Raw genomic sequence first — 23,255 nt, forward strand, 5'->3', positions numbered from 1 at the left:
CCAGGGCTAACTAGCTACAGTCATCCACAGTGGAGGGCTATCCTTCCAACCAAGATCCTCACCAGTCCAGTCCAGGGCTAACTAGCTACAGTCATCCACAGTGGAGGGCTATCCTTCCAACCAAGATCCTCACCAGTCCAGTCCAGGGCTAACTAGCTACAGTCATCCACAGTGGAGGGCTATCCTTCCAACCAAGATCCTCACCAGTCCAGTCCAGGGCTAACTAGCTACAGTCATCCACAGTGGAGGGCTATCCTTCCAACCAAGATCCTCACCAGTCCAGTCCAGGGCTAACTAGCTACAGTCATCCACAGTGGAGGGCTATCCTTCCAACCAAGATCCTCACCAGTCCAGCCCAGGGCTAACTAGCTACAGTCATCCACAGTGGAGGGCTATCCTTCCAACCAAGATCCTCACCAGTCCAGTCCAGGGCTAACTAGCTACAGTCATCCACAGTGGAGGGCTATCCTTCCAACCAAGATCCTCACCAGTCCAGTCCAGGGCTAACTAGCTACAGTCATCCACAGTGGAGGGCTATCCTTCCAACCAAGATCCTCACCAGTCCAGTCCAGGGCTAACTAGCTACAGTCATCCACAGTGGAGGGCTATCCTTCCAACCAAGATCCTCACCAGTCCAGTCCAGGGCTAACTAGCTACAGTCATCCACAGTGGAGGGCTATCCTTCCAACCAAGATCCTCACCAGTCCAGTCCAGGGCTAACTAGCTACAGTCATCCACAGTGGAGGGCTATCCTTCCAACCAAGATCCTCACCAGTCCAGTCCAGGGCTAACTAGCTACAGTCATCCACAGTGGAGGGCTATCCTTCCAACCAAGATCCTCACCAGTCCAGTCCAGGGCTAACTAGCTACAGTCATCCACAGTGGAGGGCTATCCTTCCAACCAAGATCCTCACCAGTCCAGTCCAGGGCTAACTAGCTACAGTCATCCACAGTGGAGGGCTATCCTTCCAACCAAGATCCTCACCAGTCCAGTCCAGGGCTAACTAGCTACAGTCATCCACAGTGGAGGGCTATCCTTGCAACCAAGATCCTCACCAGTCCAGTCCAGGGCTAACTAGCTACAGTCATCCACAGTGGAGGGCTATCCTTGCAACCAAGATCCTCACCAGTCCAGTCAGGGCTAACTAGCTACAGTCATCCACAGAGCCCATCAGCATGTAATCAAGGCTCTTCTTCCTCACTGGCTGTAAGGTACTCCTTGACTGGCTATTTTTTCTCAAAAAGACAGTATTGTTCCAGAGCCATGTATTTAGATAATAAATACATATATGTATGTGTGTGTGTGTATATATATATATATATATATATATATATATATATATATATATATATATATATATATATATATATATATATATATATATATATATATATATATATATATATATATACACACACATACACACACCTATTTGTATTGCTTTTAATCTTTTTATCTTATTAACACTTTGTTCTAGCTAGCTATTTGTGTAGGTAGCTATCAAGTAAACGCAATATATATATATATATATATGTTCTATAGCAGAGCTGTACATTTAGAAATACAGTCTATATGTGGCTCCTATCGGTTCTAGAACTAGTATTCCCACTCCATTCTCCCAATTCTTAGCTTCCATCACACAACCTCAGAGAACAGATTAAGCAACTCATGCTATAGAGAGACTCCCATCTTCAACCAACAAAACATGAGTAAACACTTAAATGACTTCCTGTGGTCAGGGAAAGGTCACGCTACAGTAACGAGAGGGGTCAGTGACATCAGAGAGGGGTTTACCGTCGTCCTGTCTTTGGTGTTAAGTCACCTTCTAATAGTCCCCTCATTCCTTCACATTACGTTTCCCTCCCTCATCCATCAAACAGAGCATTAGCAGCAACAAACACCCGACAATATGGTGCCAGTTAGTTGGTCTAACAGTTGACATTCCACAGATACACAGCGAGGTCAACGGTATAAACCAGGGTCGTATACATTAGAGCACACCGTGGCAAAAGGTTTTGCAATGAACAACAAAAATGTGCGTTTCTTATTGGTTCAGTCTGTTTTCCTCCGTTTGGTGCCTAAAGAATACAAGCCAGTCCTTATGATGAGTACTACTGCACATAGACTTCATGTGTGTGGTTTTCTAAATACTTCCCTTGACACGCTCAGTAATACTGTCCTTAGGGAGGCTGTCAGCACTGGCTGCTTTACCCCACCTGAGAGGCAGTGTGTGTGTTGGTGTGTTTACTGTGGCTTGGTTCTGCTCAGTCCTTCAGCTGACAGCCAAGGGAAACTTGAACAAAGGTCATACAGCTGGACACCAGAAGGATGGAGAGAGAGGGGGACCAAAAGAGGGAGGGATGGAGAGAGAGAGGGATCAAAAGAGGGAGGGATGGAGAGAGAGGGGTCGAAAGAGGGAGGGAAGGAGAGAGGGAGGGATCGAAAGAGGGAGGGAAGGAGAAAGACAAAAGGAGAGCAAGAGAGAGTATGCATACAGGCTCACTATGTAGTCACGTCCAAGCCAGGCATAGTCAGCTGTGTGTGTGTGCATGAGATCATTTCCTGTGGAAGCACCAGCCCTACAGTAACGTCTACCAACATTTTACAGCAACACATTTCAAGGCTTTGAAATCCAATTGAAAACGTTCAATCACATACTAAATGTGATGTTTCACATGTCCATGTCACACACTGACAATGAAGCATTTCACTGTGGCCCTTTAAAGTTATCACACCGTAAAGTTCACTGTAACATGGAGCAGACGGACATTTGACACATTTTGTACTTGCTGTTGAATTAAAATGGCCAATGGAATAAAATTGGCCATTGCAAATAGTTAACTATCAATGGAAGATTGCAAAAACAAATCCCTCTCTACTATTACAACTAGAAGTAAAACATGTAGTCAACCACAGCAGCTATGTACTTCAGCATGTAGTCAACCACAGCAGCTATGTACTTCAGCATGTAGTCAACCACAGCAGCTATGTACTTCAGCATGTAGTCAACCACAGCAGCTATGTACTTCAGCATGTAGTCAACCACAGCAGCTATCTACTTCAGCATGTAGTCAACCACAGCAGCTATGTACTTCAGCATGTAGTCAACCACAGCAGCTATCTACTTCAGCATGTAGTCAACCACAGCAGCTATCTACTTCAACATGTAGTCAACCACAGCAGCTATCTACTTCAGCATGTAGTCAACCACAGCAGCAAGCCCCTTCAACATGTAGTCAACCACAGCAGCAAGCCCCTTCAACATGTAGTCAACCACAGCAGCTATCTACTTCAACATGTAGTCAACCACAGCAGCAAGCCCCTTCAACATGTAGTCAACCACAGCAGCTATGTACTTCAGCATGTAGTCAACCACAGCAGCTATCTACTTCAGCATGTAGTCAACCACAGCAGCTATCTACTTCAGCATGTAGTCAACCACAGCAGCTATCTACTTCAGCATGTAGTCAACCACAGCAGCTATGTACTTCAGCATGTAGTCAACCACAGCAGCTATCTACTTCAGCATGTAGTCAACCACAGCAGCTATCTACTTCAGCATGTAGTCAACCACAGCAGCAAGCCCCTTCAACATGTAGTCAACCACAGCAGCAAGCCCCTTCAACATGTAGTCAACCACAGCAGCTATCTACTTCAACATGTAGTCAACCACAGCAGCTATCTACTTCAACATGTAGTCAACCACAGCAGCAAGCCCCTTCAACATGTAGTCAACCACAGCAGCAAGCCCCTTCAACATGTTGTCAACCACAGCGACCCCCTTTAACAGTACAGTCGTGGCCAAAAGTTGCGAATGACACAAATATAAATTTCCACAAAGCCTGCTGTCTATTTTTGTCAGATGTTACTATGGAATACTGAAGTATAATTACAAGCATATCATAAGTGTCAAAGGCTTTTACTGACAATTACATAAAGTTGATGCAAAGAGTCAATATTTGCAGTGTTGACCCTTCTTTTTCAAGACCTATGCAATCCGACCTGGCATGCTGTCAATTAACTTCTTGGCCACATCCTGACTGATGGCAGCCCATTCTTGCATAATCAATGCTTGGAGTTTGTCAGAATTTGTGGGGTTTTGTTTGTCCACCCACCTCTTGAGGATTGACCAGGATTTCTCAATGAGATTCAGGTCTGGGGAGTTTCCTGGCCACGGACCAAAAATATCGATGTTTTGTTCCCCAAGCCACTTAGTTATCACTTTTTCCTTATGGCAAGGTGCTCCATCATGCTGGAAAAGGCATTGTTCATCACCAAACTGTTCCTGGATGGTTGGGAGAAGTTGTACCATTCTTTATTCATGGCTGTGTTCTGAGGCAAAATTGTGAGTGAGCCCACTCCCTTGGCTGAGAAGCAACCCCACACATGAATGGTCTCAGGATGCTTTACTGTTGGCATGACACAGGACTGATGGTAGCGTTCACCTTGTCTTCTCCGGACAAGCTTTTTTCCGGATGCCCCAAACAATCAGAAAGGGGATTCATCAGAGAAAATGACTTTACCCCAGTCCTCAGCAGTCCAATCCCTGTACCTTTTGCAGAATATCAGTCGGTCCCTGATGTTTTTCCTGGAGAGAAGTGGCTTCTTTGCTGCCCTTCTTGACACCAGGCCATCCTCCAAAAGTCTTCGCTTCACTGTGCGTACAGATGCACATATACCTGCCTGCTGCCATTCCTGAGCAAGCTCAGTACTGGTGGTGCGCCGATCCCGCAGCTGAATCAACTTTAGGAGACGGTCCTGACGCTTGCTGGACTTTCTTGGGCGTCCTGAAGCCTTCTTCACAACAATTGAACCGCTCTCCTTGAAGTTCTTGATTATCCGATAAATGGTTGATTTAGGTGCAATCTTACTGGCAGCAATATCCTTGTCTGTTAAAGCCTTTTTTATGCAAAGCAATGATGACGGCACGTGTTTCCTTGCAGGTAACCGTGGATGACAGAGGAAGAACCAAGCACCACCCTTCTTTTGAAGCTTCAAGTCTGTTATTCAAACTCAATCAGCATGACAGAGTGATCTCCAGCCTTGTCCTCGTCAACACTCACACCTGTGTTAACGAGAGAATCACTGACATGATGTCAGCTAGTCCTTTTGTGGCAGGGCTGAAATACAGTGGAAATGTTTTTGGGGGATTCAGTTAATTGCAATTCATCTGATCACTCTTCATAACATTCTGGAGTATATGCAAATTGCCATCATACAAACGGAGGCAGCAGACTTGGTGAAAATGAATATTAGTGTCATTCTCAAAACTTTTGGCCACGACTGTATGTGTTTACTCTAAGCTGACTATAGGGGTCAAAGGTGAGTTTCCAGTTTATTCCCTCTCCATAATAACATTTACAGGAAATCAGGGATCCATTTTGCCCACATCTGCACACTTCTCCCTTGGCTCAACGCCCCCTCTCACTCTAAAGGGGTTTTCTCTCTTGCGCTCACTACAGGAGGAACGTAACCCTTTTCCTATCAAAACAATCTTTGGGATTCTCTCTCTCAGTTCATGGGGCTTTATTGGCATGGGAAACGTGTTAACATTGCCAAAGCAAGTGAAATAGATAATAAACTAAATCTCTTTCTTTCATTACCAGTCATGTCTGCGTTCTCTCCTCTCCTCATAATACCCCCAGAGGAAAACATTAGTCAATAATGCAGGTCAAAGGGTGCTTCCTGGACTGGTTCCATCTTACTTCACCACCCACACACCACTAGTCCTCAGACCACCTTTCTCAGGATGTTCTTCCCTTCTTGTGATTAGAGGACAAACATCTGATACTGATCTAAACTCAAGCAAAGACTTTTGGTGCTGTGATATTCAGTACAATAACCATGATGAATACTCATCCACAGAACCAACACAAAATGCAGGACTTTCCCTGTTTGGAACCATTCATTGGTCCCTAGGTGCAAACCCTGCCTACCTGGCGAGCTAAATCAAGTGTACCTATATATTACAGCCCTAGGAGGCCATGGTAGATTGGCAGAGAGTTATTTCAGCCATCGGAGAGGCTGTTCGTAACAGTGATGAAACAGCCAATAAGGAGCAGTCAACAAAGAAGCAACAGCAGCACAGCAGAAAAAGCTGGAAATTGAAGGGTTTCTATTTTTATGCTGCACGTTTATGGACTCCAGATTTGGAATGTCACACCTACCAGTTGCCTGTGTCTCCCTCGGACCAGACTACACAGACAGCATGAACACAACCACCTTATAGGAGCTCCACTCACAATAACACCACCATACTGCCTCACAGGGGCTTCACAATAACACCACCATACTGCCTCACAGGGGCTTCACAATAACACCACCATACTGCCTCACAGGGGCTTCACAATAACACCACCATACTGCCTCACAGGGGCTTCACAATAACACCACCATACTGCCTCACAGGAGCGTCACAATAACACCACCATACTGCCTCACAGGGGCTTCACAATAACACCACCATACTGCCTCACAGGAGCTTCACAATAACACCACCATACTGCCTCACAGGAGCTTCACAATGACACCACCATACTGCCTCACAGGAGATTCACAATAACACCACCATACTGCCTCATAGGGGCCTCACAATAATACCACCACACTGCCTCATAGGGGCCTCACAATAACACCACCACACTGCGTAATAGGGGCCTCACAATAACACCACCATACTGCCTCACAATAACACCACCACACTGCCTAATAGGGGCCTCACAATAACACCACCACACTGCCTCACAATAACACCACCACACTGCCTCACAATAACACCACCATACTGCCTCACAATAACACCACCATACTGCCTCATAGGGGCCTCACAATAACACCACCACACTGCCTCATAGGGGCCTCACAATAACACCACCACACTGCCTCATAGGGGCCTCACAATAATACCACCACACTGCCTCATAGGGGCCTCACAATAACACCACCACACTGCCTCATAGGGGCCTCACAATAACACCACCATACTGCCTCATAGGGGCCTCACAATAACACCACCATACTGCCTCATAGGGGCCTCACAATAACACCACCATACTGCCTCATAGGGGCCTCACAATAACACCACCATACTGCCTCATAGGGGCCTCACAATAACACCACCATACTGCCTCATAGGGGCCTCACAATAACACCACCACACTGCCTCATAGGGGCCTCACAATAACACCACCAAATGTATCTAATATTCTGAATTCTGTTTTTGTAACTTTACTTTCATCATCAGTACAGAAAGGGTTCATAGTGGATGGAGTTACTATGGCATCACCCGGGTCTGTTCATTATAACAAATTATACTTCAGAACGGGGTACGAGGTCATCAGGTCAACGCCAAGTCTGACATCACACTTAAAGGGGCACATCAACACTTTTGAACCCCATATTCATTACCACAACACACCGGTACAGTATGTGCTGGAGATAACGAATGAGATTAAAAAGTGGTGAAGTGGCCCTTTAAACTTCCCCCACAATAAACTAAGACCTCTCTAAGACCTCTCCCACGAGGCGACAGGAATAAGTCAAGGCTACTTAGACCTTTAATGAGAGAGGTAGGCCTACATATAGGAAGCCTTCAAGCCCCCACAATGTCAACATTGCATCATCTGTATTCATACACTCGTGACCTCACTCATACCTCCCTGACCCTTCAAGTTGAAACGGTCCTATCCTTGAGGCTTTTCTGGTGCTTTTCTGGTGGTTTGAGAAAAGGCACATCGGAAGCCGAAATAACATTCACTTCATTGCCCTTTTCATCTTTAAAACTGGATGGGCTGAAGGTTTGTCATGTCTGAATCATGAGTCATAGTTCCTACTGACAGCTCCTAGCCACCGTAGGATGACAGGTACTTTTCCAGAAAAATATACAATTATGACACATGACTTAGGAAAAAGCACCACAGAATGATCTTCTTTTATCTCAAGGCTTTGCTAACCATGGCTGTGTCACAAGTGACACCCTACTATGTTCATTTGTGCACTACTTTTGAGCTGGGCCCACAGGGCTCGTCAAAACTAGTGCACTTCATAGGGAATTAGGGTGCCATTTGGGACGCACACCAACCCATCACACCACAGCATAGTTCCACCATTAGTCACTGTGCTTCAAAGTTCCAACTACTGCTGGGACGATAAACCAACAATGATCAACACCAACCACTTCTCGTGGGTATTTCACTAATATCGTTCATTACCATAAATAACCTACAACGTAGGGCCTTGCTAGAGAAATGTGAAGTTTGAAATAAAATCAGTTGGCTAATATGGGTGATTGTTAATGGGACAATTGATGGCTACAACCATCAAACTAGTAGTAGTAGTTTAAAGGGATACTTCGGGGTTGTATCTAGTATATTGTATCTAGTATATTGTATCTAGTTCCCCAGAGTCAGATGAATCTGTGGATACCATTTTTATGCCTCTGTGTCCAATATAAAATAAGTTAGAGGTAGGTTTGCAAGAAAATGCAGATACCCATAGACTTCCAGTCATTGCGCTAACACCAGTTAGCAACTTCCATCAACCTACACGCAGAGACATAACAATGGTATCCAGCATCCACCTGACTCTGGGGAAGTAGATTAAGGATCTCATTGCCAAAATCTCAAAGTCTACTGTGAAAGAGTCATTTAAAAAAGCAGTGGTTCACATTCATGTTTTAATGTATCTTTCAATGTAGCATTATCCTATTCATTCAGTCAATTTAGGGCTGGGTGGGATACAGTATTTTACTATACACACCGGGAATGAAGCACGGACCGGTTTGAGTGTCTTGACCTTCTATAACAGTATGTTTGGTTTGTTAAACATGATAAGCAACTCCTATGCGTATAATGTGTGTTTTTATAGTTTACTCCATTTGTTACTAGAGTCACAGTGGGGAAATTATAGTAAAAAGTGCAGAATTGGATGAAAATGCTAAAAAGTATTTTTGTTTGGAGTATAAATGGAGAAAGCCATTGAAATCACGTATAATGTATGTGTTGTCACCCTAGTGTCATGAATTACTCATGAAGCATATTTATTGTATTATTCAAAAACCTAAAATAGCTTCAAATACTGTCAAAAATACTGTGATGTGATATTTTGGCCATATCGCCCAGCCCTAAGTCAATTTAAAGCGATATAAATGTGTCCATATCACTCATCTCTAGTTCAAGCCCCAAAAAGCTCAAGGCTAGGTCAGGTTAGACAGAGGAAAGGAAGGCTATCTATCACTCTGGTTTTGAATGATCCATCTTTACGGAATAACTTTACTGCATGTTTACACAGGACACAGCTGAAGGATGGACCAGCAACTATGAAACACAGCCACTACTTTACTGCATGTTTACACAGGACACAGCTGAAGGATGGACCAGCAACTATGAAACACAACCACTACTTTACTGCATGTTTACACAGGACACAGCTGAAGGATGGACCAGCAACTATGAAACACAACCACTACTTTACTGCATGTTTACACAGGACACAGCTGAAGGATGGACCAGCAACTATGAAACACAACCACTACTTTACTGCATGTTTACACAGGACACAGCTGAAGGATGGACCAGCAACTATAAAACACAACCACTACTTTACTGCATGTTTACACAGGACACAGCTGAAGGATGGACCAGCAACTATGAAACACAACCACTACTTTACTGCATGTTTACACAGGACACAGCTGAAGGATGGACCAGCAACTATGAAACACAACCACTACTTTACTGCATGTTTACACAGGACACAGCTGAAGGATGGACCAGCAACTATGAAACACAACCACTACTTTACTGCATGTTTACACAGGACACAGCTGAAGGATGGACCAGCAACTATGAAACACAACCACTACTTTACTGTATGTTTACACAGGACACAGCTGAAGGATGGACCAGCAACTATGAAACACAACCACTACTTTACTGCATGTTTACACAGGACACAGCTGAAGGATGGACCAGCAACTATAAAACACAACCACTACTTTACTGCATGTTTACACAGGACACAGCTGAAGGATGGACCAGCAACTATGAAACACAACCACTACTTTACTGCATGTTTACACAGGACACAGCTGAAGGATGGACCAGCAACTATGAAACACAACCACTACTTTACTGCATGTTTACACAGGACACAGCTGAAGGATGGACCAGCAACTATGAAACACAACCACTACTTTACTGCATTCTTAACACCGGAGTCGACCCTGTAAAAACATCACTTCCAGGAATATCTGAAATGAAAACCAAGGGAGTACCACATCATACATAGTTCAGTTTCACAATTCACTGCTATGTCAACCTCTGTCTGCTTCCATTAAGTCCTTCATAAGATCCTGACGTAATGGTTAGAGTACACTCAACTTGGCTGGCTGGCTAGCTGGCTGGCTGACTGGCTGGCTGACTGGCTGGCTGGCTGACTGGCTGGGTGAGCCCATTCTTACTGCTGGGCCTCAGCTGGGATCCTCATCATTACTCTGACCTATATTCCCAGTCAGACATCCAGACAGCACAGCAGCAAGAGCTCATGAGAAACCATCTGTACTGGTACTGTCACTGTTGCTTTGCAGAGTTAGGCTGCACTTTGTCTGAGTAAAAGGTGACTATTCACATGTCAAATAAGACAGCTTGTGTATCTAAAGTGTCTTGAAATGGTGCGAACACTGAAAACAAATGCAACTGACATTCTACAACACAAATGATTCTGATCAAAGCAAAGGATCAACCCCTGAACTTTAAAAAACAACTTTCTCTACATTCTCTCTCAGCAGAGAGCAGTTGTGAAATACTGTCCACAGACAGAGAGAGCGCACAGAGGTGAAATGAACAAGCATTAGAGACTAATGCATATGTCAGACATAGAATTAGATTGACTTACTCTCTATAGGTCTGACGACGGGAGTCTCGCTGACCGGAGGCTGTGTCCTCTCGCTCCTGGGCTCCACCAGGCTGGGCAGGGGGCCACTGGGCACTGGGGGGTGGCTGTTGTTCTCCACCACCCTGACCGGAGGTGGTGCTGCCATTTCTGGCTGTCGGAAGACAGGCATCTCAGGTCTCCTGGAAGTAAAGCCCTCCACAGGGCTGACCATGGTGGGGTCGGTCCTCCTCTGAGGGGGGTCAGGGATCCGGGTGGCTGAGGGAGCCTGGGAGTCCCCCCTCCTGGGTGCCCCGGGGGGCTCGTGGGGCCGAGAGAGGGAGATCTCTGCCCGTCTGTGTGCCGAGCTGGAGCTGGTGGAGCTCTCTGGGACGGCTCCGGCTCGAGAACCAAGGCTCTGGGCCTCAGGCCTCTTCAGGCCGAAGCGGGCGATACCCGGGCTGGGCGAGCTGTCAATCTGCTTGGATGACACCTCAATAGAGATCTCGGTCCGGCGGGTGGAGGCTGTATCCAGGGCACGGCCCCCTACCACTCCCCCGGACAGCTCCATGCGTCTCAGGCTGGTTTTGGGGGAGCAAGGGTTGGAGTCAGAAGGCGAGGTTCTGGAGGGGTTGTCAGAGTTGCGGGCTTCGTGGAAGCTTCGCTGGCTGGAGGTGGAGGAGCGGAGGTTGGTCCTACGGGACAGAGGGGAGGGGTTGATGGAGATGTCAGACTCCTCCACCTCAAACGACCTCTTTAGTGCTGGAAAAGAGAAGACATGTTGTGGTCAGTCAACAGATCAACACAGAGGAATTGTGTTGCCTTGTACATTAATTAAGTAATATAATGAATGGATTAATAAACATCAATATATGCATCAGTATATATCACAATTTCATAATTTAGCTGAGTAGCCTACTGCTATAGCCTAACTAGGCTACCAAAATACAAGAGGGGAAAGCGTTTCAGATTTGGAATAATCTCTTGGAGAAGATTGTAGGCCTACAATTTGATTTCTAACGTGTTTGGGGAACACCATTCAAAAATCAAGTTGATAACTATGTCACAATAAACAAAAACCCTACGGAATCCCGATGTAACTAAAATATTAACAGGGAAAGTCCGTTCATTACCTGATTTAATACGCTTCACATATTTTTTCATCATTGCGATGTAGTTATTTCGCATTCCCTCAATGAAAACGTGAATGACTCACAACAAACCGATGCGCACAAACTGATCAAACACAACCAGAGCGCGCGCTACTGTGGTGTATTCATTACCTCTTACGACGGAAACCGTTTACAAGTTAAGAACCAAATGGAAGCAAACGGAACGAAACATGGCGGGACCTACCTGAATATGTCCAATAGAAACTCTAGTTTTTGTTGCAAAACTTTTGGAGTAAACGGTTTCTGTTGTTAAATATATCAAAACATTTTACAACAGAATCGGCGTAATGAATACACCCCTGCGCTCGCCCTGCCCATAAATTATGATGAATTAGCATGTACCCTATAAAAAAATACTCAAATTCTGTTCAATACTGCCCATTGAATAAAAACGCGGTTCTATCAACGAATAACATAGATAAGCAGCAACAGGTTGGCTAATGGTGTTACCTTTATATATACCTCTATGGGTGTGACCTTTATATATACCTCTATGGGTGTGACCTTTATATATACCATCTATGGGTGTGACCTTTATATATACCTCTATGGGTGTGACCTTTATATATACCATCTATGGGTGTGACCTTTATAAATACCATCTATGGGTGTGACCTTTATAAATACCATCTATGGGTGTTACCTTTATAAATACCATCTATGGGTGTTACCTTTATATATACCTCTATGGGTGTTACCTTTATATATACCTCTATGGGTGTGACCTTTATATATACCTCTATGGGTGTTACCTTTATATATACCTCTATGGGTGTTACCTTTATATATACCTCTATGGGTGTGACCTTTATATATACCTCTATGGGTGTTACCTTTATATATACCTCTATGGGTGTTACCTTTATATATACCTCTATGGGTGTGACCTTTATATATACCATCTATGGGTGTGACCTTTATAAATACCATCTATGGGTGTTACCTTTATAAATACCATCTATGGGTGTTACCTTTATATATACCTCTATGGGTGTTACCTTTATATATACCTCTATGGGTGTGACCTTTATATATACCTCTATGGGTGTGACCTTTATATATACCTCTATGGGTGTGACCTTTATATATACCATCTATGGGTGTTACCTTTATAAATACCATCTATGGGTGTTACCTTTATATATACCTCTATGGGTGTGACCTTTATAAATACCATCTATGGGTGTTACCTTTATATATACCTCTATGGGTGTGACCTTTATATATACCATCTATGGGTGTTACCTTTATATATACCTCTATGGGTGTGACCTTTATATATACCATCTTTATAAAGTAAAACCCAAGCTGATTATAATATATCTTTAGTAATTTCTTTAGTAATCTCTTTAGTAATGAAGTTTCTACAATAGAAGGACCAATATTAGTCTAGCCCAGCTCACTAGAAATAGCATTCTACACACTCTTCAGCATTTTTCTTTTCTAGTGAAATATCTTCACTCTTCAAATAAATGAAGCATCATCACACACCCAACCACCCCCATTTGCACACAGACACACACACACACACACACACACACACACACACACACACACACACACACACACACACACACACACACACACACACACACACACACACACACACACACATACGCACACACAAGCACACAGACACACACACACACACACACACACACACACACACACACACACACACACACACACACACACACACACACACACACACACAGGGCTTTTGCCCAGACAGTTTTATGCTATAATCTTCATAAAGTTATCCTTGAAAGCTAGCTATAGTTACAGCATTCTTATGCTATTTAAGTGTCAGCCATGTCAAATTCAATGTATTATTCCATTAGCAAACATTGAGTTCTGCATATCACCAGGATGCCTTAACTAACCAAGGTAGACAGGGGAGTTGACAGAGGACTGGCAGATCTGGAACCAGGCTAGTAGTGCAATGAGTCCCAGGTAAAAAGATTTGGGACCTGGGGCTTATTGTTTCCAGTTGTTGTTGTTGTTGTTATGTTTCCGTTGGGTTTCTAAGTTGGCCTAACAGCCTTACAGTCAGGGTTAGGTAGGTTACTTTCTAAATGTAATCCGTTGCAGTTACTAGTTACCTGTCCAAAAGTGGAATCAGTAACGTAACTTTTGGATTACCTAAACTCAGTAATGTAATCTGATTACATTACTTTTAGATTACTTTCAGATTACTTTCACCTTAAAATGCATTAGAAGAAGACAAACATGTACGTTACCAATTGAACGACATCTATTGCAGGATAAATCAATGTTAAAGTTTACATAGCTGACCATATATGGATGTAAAATGTTACTTTATGGGTTGGTTCTGTAGGCTTCTTCTAACCCATCGCTTTCTACTACATATAATAACAATACGATTAAATGATATCCTTACATTAAAAAACAAAGTCTATCAGTTTAGATTAGCCACATTGCTTTACCTGAGCATAACCCCAACACTAAGGACATATTAGCCAGCTCTACTCTGTTGTTTATGATTTTGTTGTAATGAAGGACTGATTGGGCTCATTGATTCGAGTTGAATAATAAATGCTGCGCTTGTGGAATGGCATGCATTGATCAATAATAATAAGTGATATCTGTGTCACCGTAGACTAAACCGCTGCTGTCATCCTTACCTCCAAGCGTTTATTAAAGTTGGATAATCTTTGGATGCCGACAGCAGTCACATCATTGGAAGAGATATCTTGGACTGTAGCCTACAAAAGCCTATTTCTGCTCTTTTCCCGCGATGCATCAAACACATTTGGTGTGTCATCATAGTGGTCTCTGACATCATTAGTGGTCTCTGACTTGTGGTCAGACTCGCTCAGGTGGAACAAACTTACATTTGCGCCTTTTTTCAATGCTGATTTGAATATCATTGTGAAAACAGAGAAGTGTCAAAGATTTTCTTTCTGAATTTAAAAGTAATCCTCAAAGTAATCATCTAGTTTTTCAAAAGTATCTGTAATCTGATTACAATATTTTTGCTGGTAACGTAACAGATTACAGTTACCGTTTTTGTAATCCCTTACATGTAACGGATTACATGTAATGACTTACTCCCCAACCCTGCGTAACGTATGGGGTTCCATTGGTTCCGTGTCAGTTTGGAGGTTGCGACACCTGGCTAACCTCTGCTCTTCCAGACTAAGGCCCTGGAGCTTCCAAATAAACAACCCAGCCAGCATCTTCCCCGCTCAGAAGGCCCCGAGCCAGGGAGCAGCATGGGGGTAATAGACCCCCTTATGGAGCACACTATTTTCACACACTTGGTTCTTTTCATCAGGTTTTTGTGTCATATTACTGAATAAAAGCCATGCTGGCTGCAGTTTAGGCAGGGCTACCTCAAGATTTAAAGATGTGTGAGTAGATACATGACAAATGCTGTGCTATTGATGGTGTTTGACACAGAATTCTGGGTGTAATAGCTGATCTTGGCAACAGTTCAGAAATAGTTTAGTTTCACTGAGGAAAGTGACCATAATCAGGAGCAACATTTTTCCGGATGCATTATGGATATTTCTGTGATATAAAAATGGTGTTTCTGCTTAAACAAGGATGAGTCTCACTGGCCTAATGCTCCTCTAAACTCCCTCGAACCTGCTGTACAGATACAGAAAATCTCAGCTGGTTGACGGTTATCGACAGATTGGCATTCCAGGTCTGTCAGCACTCCGGGCCCTCTAGGTACTTTGGACCCATGGTCCCGGACAATGGCTGGCTTTATCCAGCGCTCCCTGGCTAATAGTGGTCCGCCCTGGGTATGCCAGCGAGGTGAGGCCAGGTGACTGATGTCCAACTGTTACAAACAGGGATTAGGTTTCCTCCCTGAGACAGGAAGAGGGATCTGGCCCACTGTCAGCAGAACCGTGTTTACATTTACATTTGACATTTTGGTCATTTAGCAGACGCTCTTATCCAGTGCATTAATTCAACCAAGACAACCACATCACAATCACTGTAAGTAAAACTCCCCTCAAGCTATCAGCAAAATCAATGCTAGTTAGTATTTGTTCATTGGGGCACAGCGTTAGAATATTTTTTTGCCATGGGGAACAAATATGAGCGCTTCATATTGGACAAGTCTAGGTAGTCCCTCAATGTTTCAATAGGTTTTCTACCATTTGGTGATTAATGAACTCAACCCAAGATAGTGGCCTGATGATGAGTGTGATAGAGAGTGCTGTGTTGTTAAGGCTGTATCTCAATACTATAAAATGGCCTCAGTCTCTCCATCTGTTTTCTGCCATCTGCACTAACATTAAAGAACTGGTCTTTTGAAAGTGAGTTCCTGGAAAGAATCCCCCATACCAGTTTGGGAAGCCAATAAGATGTTCAATCACATAGTAGTACACCTGGAATCCGGAGGAGTGGGGATAACTAACCCGGTGCACCACATGAATAACAGCTTCCAGCCTATATTCATATGGAATCCGGAGGAGTGGGGATAACTAACCCGGTGCACCACATGAATAACAGCTTCCAGCCTATATTCATATGGAATCCGGAGGAGTGGGGATAACTAACCCGGTGCACCACATGAATAACAGCTTCCAGCCTATATTCACATGGAATCCGGAGGAGTGGGGATAACTAACCCGGTGCACCACATGAATAACAGCTTCCAGCCTATATTCACCTGGAATCCGGAGGAGTGGGGATAACTAACCCGGTGCACCACATGAATAACAGCTTCCAGCCTATATTCATATGGAATCCGGAGGAGTGGGGATAACTAACCCGGTGCACCACATGAATAACAGCTTCCAGCCTATATTCATATGGAATCCGGAGGAGTGGGGATAACTAACCCGGTGCACCACATGAATAACAGCTTCCAGCCTATATTCATATGGAATCCGGAGGAGTGGGGATAACTAACCCGGTGCACCACATGAATAACAGCTTCCAGCCTATATTCATATGGAATCCGGAGGAGTGGGGATAACTAACCCGGTGCACCACATGAATAACAGCTTCCAGCCTATATTCATATGGAATCCGGAGGAGTGGGGATAACTAACCCGGTGCACCACATGAATAACAGCTTCCAGCCTATATTCATATGGAATCCGGAGGAGTGGGGATAACTAACCCGGTGCACCACATGAATAACAGCTTCCAGCCTATATTCATATGGAATCCGGAGGAGTGGGGATAACTAACCCGGTGCACCACATGAATAACAGCTTCCAGCCTATATTCATATGGAATCCGGAGGAGTGGGGATAACTAACCCGGTGCACCACATGAATAACAGCTTCCAGCCTATATTCATATGGAATCCGGAGGAGTGGGGATAACTAACCCGGTGCACCACATGAATAACAGCTTCCAGCCTATATTCATATGGAATCCGGAGGAGTGGGGATAACTAACCCGGTGCACCACATGAATAACAGCTTCCAGCCTATATTCATATGGAATCCGGAGGAGTGGGGATAACTAACCCGGTGCACCACATGAATAACAGCTTCCAGCCTATATTCATATGGAATCCGGAGGAGTGGGGATAACTAACCCGGTGCACCACATGAATAACAGCTTCCAGCCTATATTCATATGGAATCCGGAGGAGTGGGGATAACTAACCCGGTGCACCACATGAATAACAGCTTCCAGCCTATATTCATATGGAATCCGGAGGAGTGGGGATAACTAACCCGGTGCACCACATGAATAACAGCTTCCAGCCTATATTCATATGGAATCCGGAGGAGTGGGGATAACTAACCCGGTGCACCACATGAATAACAGCTTCCAGCCTATATTCATATGGAATCCGGAGGAGTGGGGATAACTAACCCGGTGCACCACATGAATAACAGCTTCCAGCCTATATTCATATGGAATCCGGAGGAGTGGGGATAACTAACCCGGTGCACCACATGAATAACAGCTTCCAGCCTGTATTCATATGGAATCCGGAGGAGTGGGGATAACTAACCCGGTGCACCCACATGAATAACAGCTTCCAGCCTATATTCATATGGAATCCGGAGGAGTGGGGATAACTAACCGGTGCACCACATGAATAACAGCTTCCAGCCTATATTCATATGGAATCCGGAGGAGTGGGGATAACTAACCCGGTGCCACCACATGAATAACAGCTTCCAGCCTATATTCATATGGAATCCGGAGGAGTGGGGATAACTAACCCGGTGCACCACATGAATAACAGCTTCCAGCCTATATTCATATGGAATCCGGAGGAGTGGGGATAACTAACCCGGTGCACCACATGAATAACAGCTTCCAGCCTATATTCATATGGAATCCGGAGGAGTGGGGATAACTAACCCGGTGCACCACATGAATAACAGCTTCCAGCCTATATTCATATGGAATCCGGAGGAGTGGGGATAACTAACCCGGTGCACCACATGAATAACAGCTTCCAGCCTATATTCATATGGAATCCGGAGGAGTGGGGATAACTAACCCGGTGCACCACATGAATAACAGCTTCCAGCCTATATTCATATGGAATCCGGAGGAGTGGGGATAACTAACCCGGTGCACCACATGAATAACAGCTTCCAGCCTATATTCATATGGAATCCGGAGGAGTGGGGATAACTAACCCGGTGCACCACATGAATAACAGCTTCCAGCCTATATTCATATGGAATCCGGAGGAGTGGGGATAACTAACCCGGTGCACCACATGAATAACAGCTTCCAGCCTATATTCATATGGAATCCGGAGGAGTGGGGATAACTAACCCGGTGCACCACATGAATAACAGCTTCCAGCCTATATTCATATGGAATCCGGAGGAGTGGGGATAACTAACCCGGTGCACCACATGAATAACAGCTTCCAGCCTATATTCATATGGAATCCGGAGGAGTGGGGATAACTAACCCGGTGCACCACATGAATAACAGCTTCCAGCCTATATTCATATGGAATCCGGAGGAGTGGGGATAACTAACCCGGTGCACCACATGAATAACAGCTTCCAGCCTATATTCATATGGAATCCGGAGGAGTGGGGATAACTAACCCGGTGCACCACATGAATAACAGCTTCCAGCCTATATTCATATGGAATCCGGAGGAGTGGGGATAACTAACCCGGTGCACCACATGAATAACAGCTTCCAGCCTATATTCATATGGAATCCGGAGGAGTGGGGATAACTAACCCGGTGCACCACATGAATAACAGCTTCCAGCCTATATTCATAAAGAGTCTTAGAGTAGAAACGCTGATCTAGAATAAGTTCAGCCTTTTACATTACAACTGATCCTAGACCAGCACTCCTATTCTGAGACGCTTCATGAATACAAACCCAATGGTCTCAGCTGATCCATACAATTCTGACCAGCTTTGAGGAGAGACAGAGGCTGTCCTGATGTGCCTACAGTGTATTACAGTTCACTGACAGCCATGCTAGTGGTAAAGGGATACCTAGTCAGTTGCACAACTGAACGCATTCAACTGAAATGTGTCTTCTGCATTTAATCCATCAGAGTGGTGCAGGGGGCTGCCTTAATCTACAGCCACGTCATCGGCGCAGTTGTTGGGGGTTAACTGCCTTGCACAAGGGTAGAACAGTAGATTTCTCCACCTTGCTGACTCGGGGATTCAAACCAGTGAACTTTCGGTTACTGACCCACCACTCCTAACCCGCTAGGCTACCTGCTGCCCCGTGATAAGGAGAGTCATGCATCTGGATAGAGATAAGGACTAAGCCATGTGGCCCATGCTACAAACAGACATATACCAGATCTGCTACCACAGCTGACTAACCACCTGATGCTACGGCTGATCCTGCATAACAGATCTAGACAAACACAGATCTAGACCAGTGATGTCACAAAGAACACTTTTGAGACAAAATGGCATGAACAAAATGGCATGAACAAAATGGCATGAACAAAATGGGCCATGAAATTCACTACCTGTAGATATGGCTGATATAATGCCTATAATGCCGAGACATATAAAACCGTTTAGATTCAGTGATTCAACAGGAAATAAGGAAGAGCCTAAAACAACATCCCTGATGAAGTCATTCTCACACAGCAGAAATAACAGGAATTACTTGAAGCAAGGATGAATAGTTACAGTCCCATAGAGATCCTATTAAATTATTACCATTCTAATTCCTAATTCTATGGTTAGTCTTGTGTAGCATCTTTCAGTCCACTTAACAGCAACAAGAGGAATTATCTCAGCTCAAAGAATATAGTAGCTTCCACAACACAAAAGTGCCATTTAAAGGGACACTTAACCACTTTTTAACCTCATATTCATTATCTCCAGCACCATACCTGTGACTACATTTGTTGCGACAGTCTTCACAGTGTTGAAGAACCAACCAACAGATATTGTGATTGCTGTAATGACCAGTCTGGGTGTAGTGATGTTAGGGGAGGACAAAAGAGAAGGGAGCTGTGTGTGCGTGAGTGTGTGTCGGATCTGTGGTAAGAGAGGCACCAGCTGTCTGGAGGAGACAGACAGGAGACACAGGCACTCTCAGCTCTGTGTGTGTGTGTGTGTGTGTGTGTGTGTGTGTGTGTGTGTGTGTGTGTGTGTGTGTGTGTGTGTGTGTGTGTGTGTGTGTGTGTGTGTGTGTGTGTGTGTGTGTGTGTGTGTGTGTGTGTGTGTGTGTGCATGTGGCCCCTTCCCCATGTGTAGTAAGGTAAACACTGAGGGGGTTGGAGCCTGGCTCACTGAGGCTCTGACGCACATCTCAGACACTGGCCCCTAAATCACTAATGTGTTATACTCACACAATACTGCAGGAGGTGAACTGGGTGTGTGTGTGTGTGTGTGTGTGAGAGAGAGAGAGAGAGAGAGAGAGAGAGAGAGAGAGAGAGAGAGAGAGAGAGGGGGGCGGGGGGGGGGTCTGTGTATAGTATGTGTTTATGTGTTTGCATGCCAGTGTGTGTATGGTGCCTCCATGTCAGCTTGTCTGTATGTTTCCCAGCACAAGGACAAAGGCGTGTGAAGCCTCAAAGAGTCTTTATCAGGAGCTGTACAGTATCAATGAGATAACAGTGATCACAAGCCTCCTAGCAACAGCTAGATAATTATAATGAGGACCAAATGTCAACTCTGTCCTTTATTTTATTCACCTCCTTATCTTCCTCTACCTCTCTCTACCTCTACCTCCACCTCTCTCTCTCTCTCCCCACCTCCCCATTTCCCCCTCTCTCAATTCAATTTCCATTTATTTAAGGTCTTTATTGGTATGGGAAAAACATGTTAACATTGCCAAAGAAAGTGAGGTAGATAATAAACAAAAGTGAAATAAACAATACAAATGAACAGTAAACATTACACTCACAGAAGTTCCAAAAGAATATGATGTGCAAATAGTTAAAGTACAAAAGGGAAGATAAATAAGCATAAATATGGGTTGTATTTACAATGGTGTTTGTTCTTCACTGGTTGCCCTTTTCTTCACTGGTTGCCCTTTTCTTGTGGCAACAGATCACAAATGTTGCTGCTGTGATGGCACACTGTGGTATTTCACCCAGTAGATATGGGAGTTTATCAAAATTAGATTGGTTTTCGAATTCTTGGTGGGTCTGTGTAATCTGAGGGAAATATGTGTCTCTAATATGGTCATACATTTGGCAGGAGGTTAGGAAGTACAGCTCAGTTTCCACCTCATTTTGTGGGCAGTGAGCACATAGCCTGTCTTCTCTTGAGAGCCAGGTCTGCCTACGGTGGCCTTTCTCAATTGCAAGGCTATGCTCACTGAGTCTGTACATAGTCAAAGCTTTCCTTACGTGTGGGTCAGTCACAGTGGTCAGGTATTCTGCCACTGTGTATTCTCTGTTCAAGGCCAAATAGCATTCCAGTTTGCTCAGTTTTTTGTAAATTCTTTCCAATGTGTTATTTGGTGTTTTACGTTGTACACTGAGGATATTTTTGCAGAATTCTGCATGCAAAGTCTCAATTTGGTGTTTGTCCCATTTTGGTGAATCCTTGTTTGGTGTGCGGACCCCAGAACTCACAACCATAAAGGGCAATGTGGTCTATAACTGATTCAAGTATTTTTAGCCAGATCCTAATTGGTATGAGAAGACTTTGCCTATGTTTGGGTTTGTTTGTCAATCTCTCTCTCTCTCTCTCTCTCTCTCTCTCTCTCTCTCTCTCTCTCTCTCTCTCTCTCTCTCTCTCTTATCCTCTCCCCACTCTTCTCTCTTAGCCTGTCTTAAAACTTGTTTTCCAGGGCCTCCCAAGTGGCACAGCGATCTAAGGCACTGCAGTGGTTTGAGGCGTCACTACAGATCTCGGTTTGATCCTGGGCTTGTGTCGGAGCCGGCCACGACCGGGAGACCCATGAGGCGGCGCACAATTGGCCCAGCCCAATCCGGGTTAGGGGAGCTGTACGGTGTTTCCTAACAAGCAGTGTGTCAAGAAGCAGTGCGGCTTTGGAGGACGCATGGCTCTCGAACTTTGCCTCTCCTGTGTCCGTACGGGAGTTGCAGCGATGGGACAAGACTGTAACTACCAATTGGATATCACGAAAAAGGGGTAAAAAAGTACAAAAAAATTAAATAATAACTTGTTGCCCAAACACACTAAGACAGTCGTGAAGAGGGCACAACGAAACCTATTCCGCCTCAAGAAAAGATTTAAAAAGATTTGGCATGGGTCCTCAGATCCAGCTGCATCATCGAGAGAATCCTGACTGGTTGCATCACTGCCTGGTATGGCAACTGCTCGGCCTCTGACCGCAAGGTACCACAGAGGGTAGTGCGTATGTCCCCAGTACATCACTGGGACCAAGCTTCCTGCCATCCAGGACCTCTATACCAGGCGGTGTCAGAGGAAAGGCCCTAAAATTGTCAAAGACTCCAGCCACCCCTAGTCATGGACTGTTCTCTCTGCTACCGCACGGCAAGCGGGTACCGGAGCACCAAGTCTAGGTCCAAGAGGCTACTAAACAGCTTCTACCTCCAAGCCATAAGACTCTTTTTTTCCCTTCAACTTCTTAAAGCGTTGTTGGGTTAAGGGCTTGTCAGTAAGCATTTCACTGTAAGGTCTGCACCTGTTGTATTCGGCGCATGTGACAAATAACATTTGATTTGATTTGATAAGGCACCCACCACGTGATCAGCTGATTTGTCAGCCAGAAGGAACAGAAGAGTACAGTTAAAGTCCTCATGACCAATGTGCTCCTCACAGTTTATCAGAAATATTGAGGGCAAATTCAGGGGGTGGTGAATG

General features: G+C 44.6%; 1 protein-coding gene across 6 annotated transcripts in view; it reads right to left on the minus strand.

Moving 5' to 3' along the window:
- Window positions 1–23,255, minus strand: part of LOC109876487 (septin-9) — a 139,962-nt gene that overhangs the window by 54,912 nt on the left and 61,795 nt on the right. For 4 of the 6 annotated variants that reach the window (XM_031813675.1, XM_031813676.1, XM_031813679.1 and 1 more), the window contains one exon: window positions 10,895–11,632. In XM_031813675.1, the coding sequence (XP_031669535.1) occupies window positions 10,895–11,632 (738 nt within the window). Of the gene's footprint in view, window positions 1–10,894; window positions 11,633–12,003; window positions 12,135–12,226; window positions 12,468–23,255 lie in introns of those variants that run through there. The other 2 variants (XM_031813680.1, XM_031813677.1) reach the window with 2 other exon arrangements.

The sequence above is a fragment of the Oncorhynchus kisutch genome, unplaced genomic scaffold (assembly GCF_002021735.2).
Source record: "Oncorhynchus kisutch isolate 150728-3 unplaced genomic scaffold, Okis_V2 Okis06b-Okis10b_hom, whole genome shotgun sequence".
NCBI classification, from domain to species: domain Eukaryota; kingdom Metazoa; phylum Chordata; class Actinopteri; order Salmoniformes; family Salmonidae; genus Oncorhynchus; species Oncorhynchus kisutch.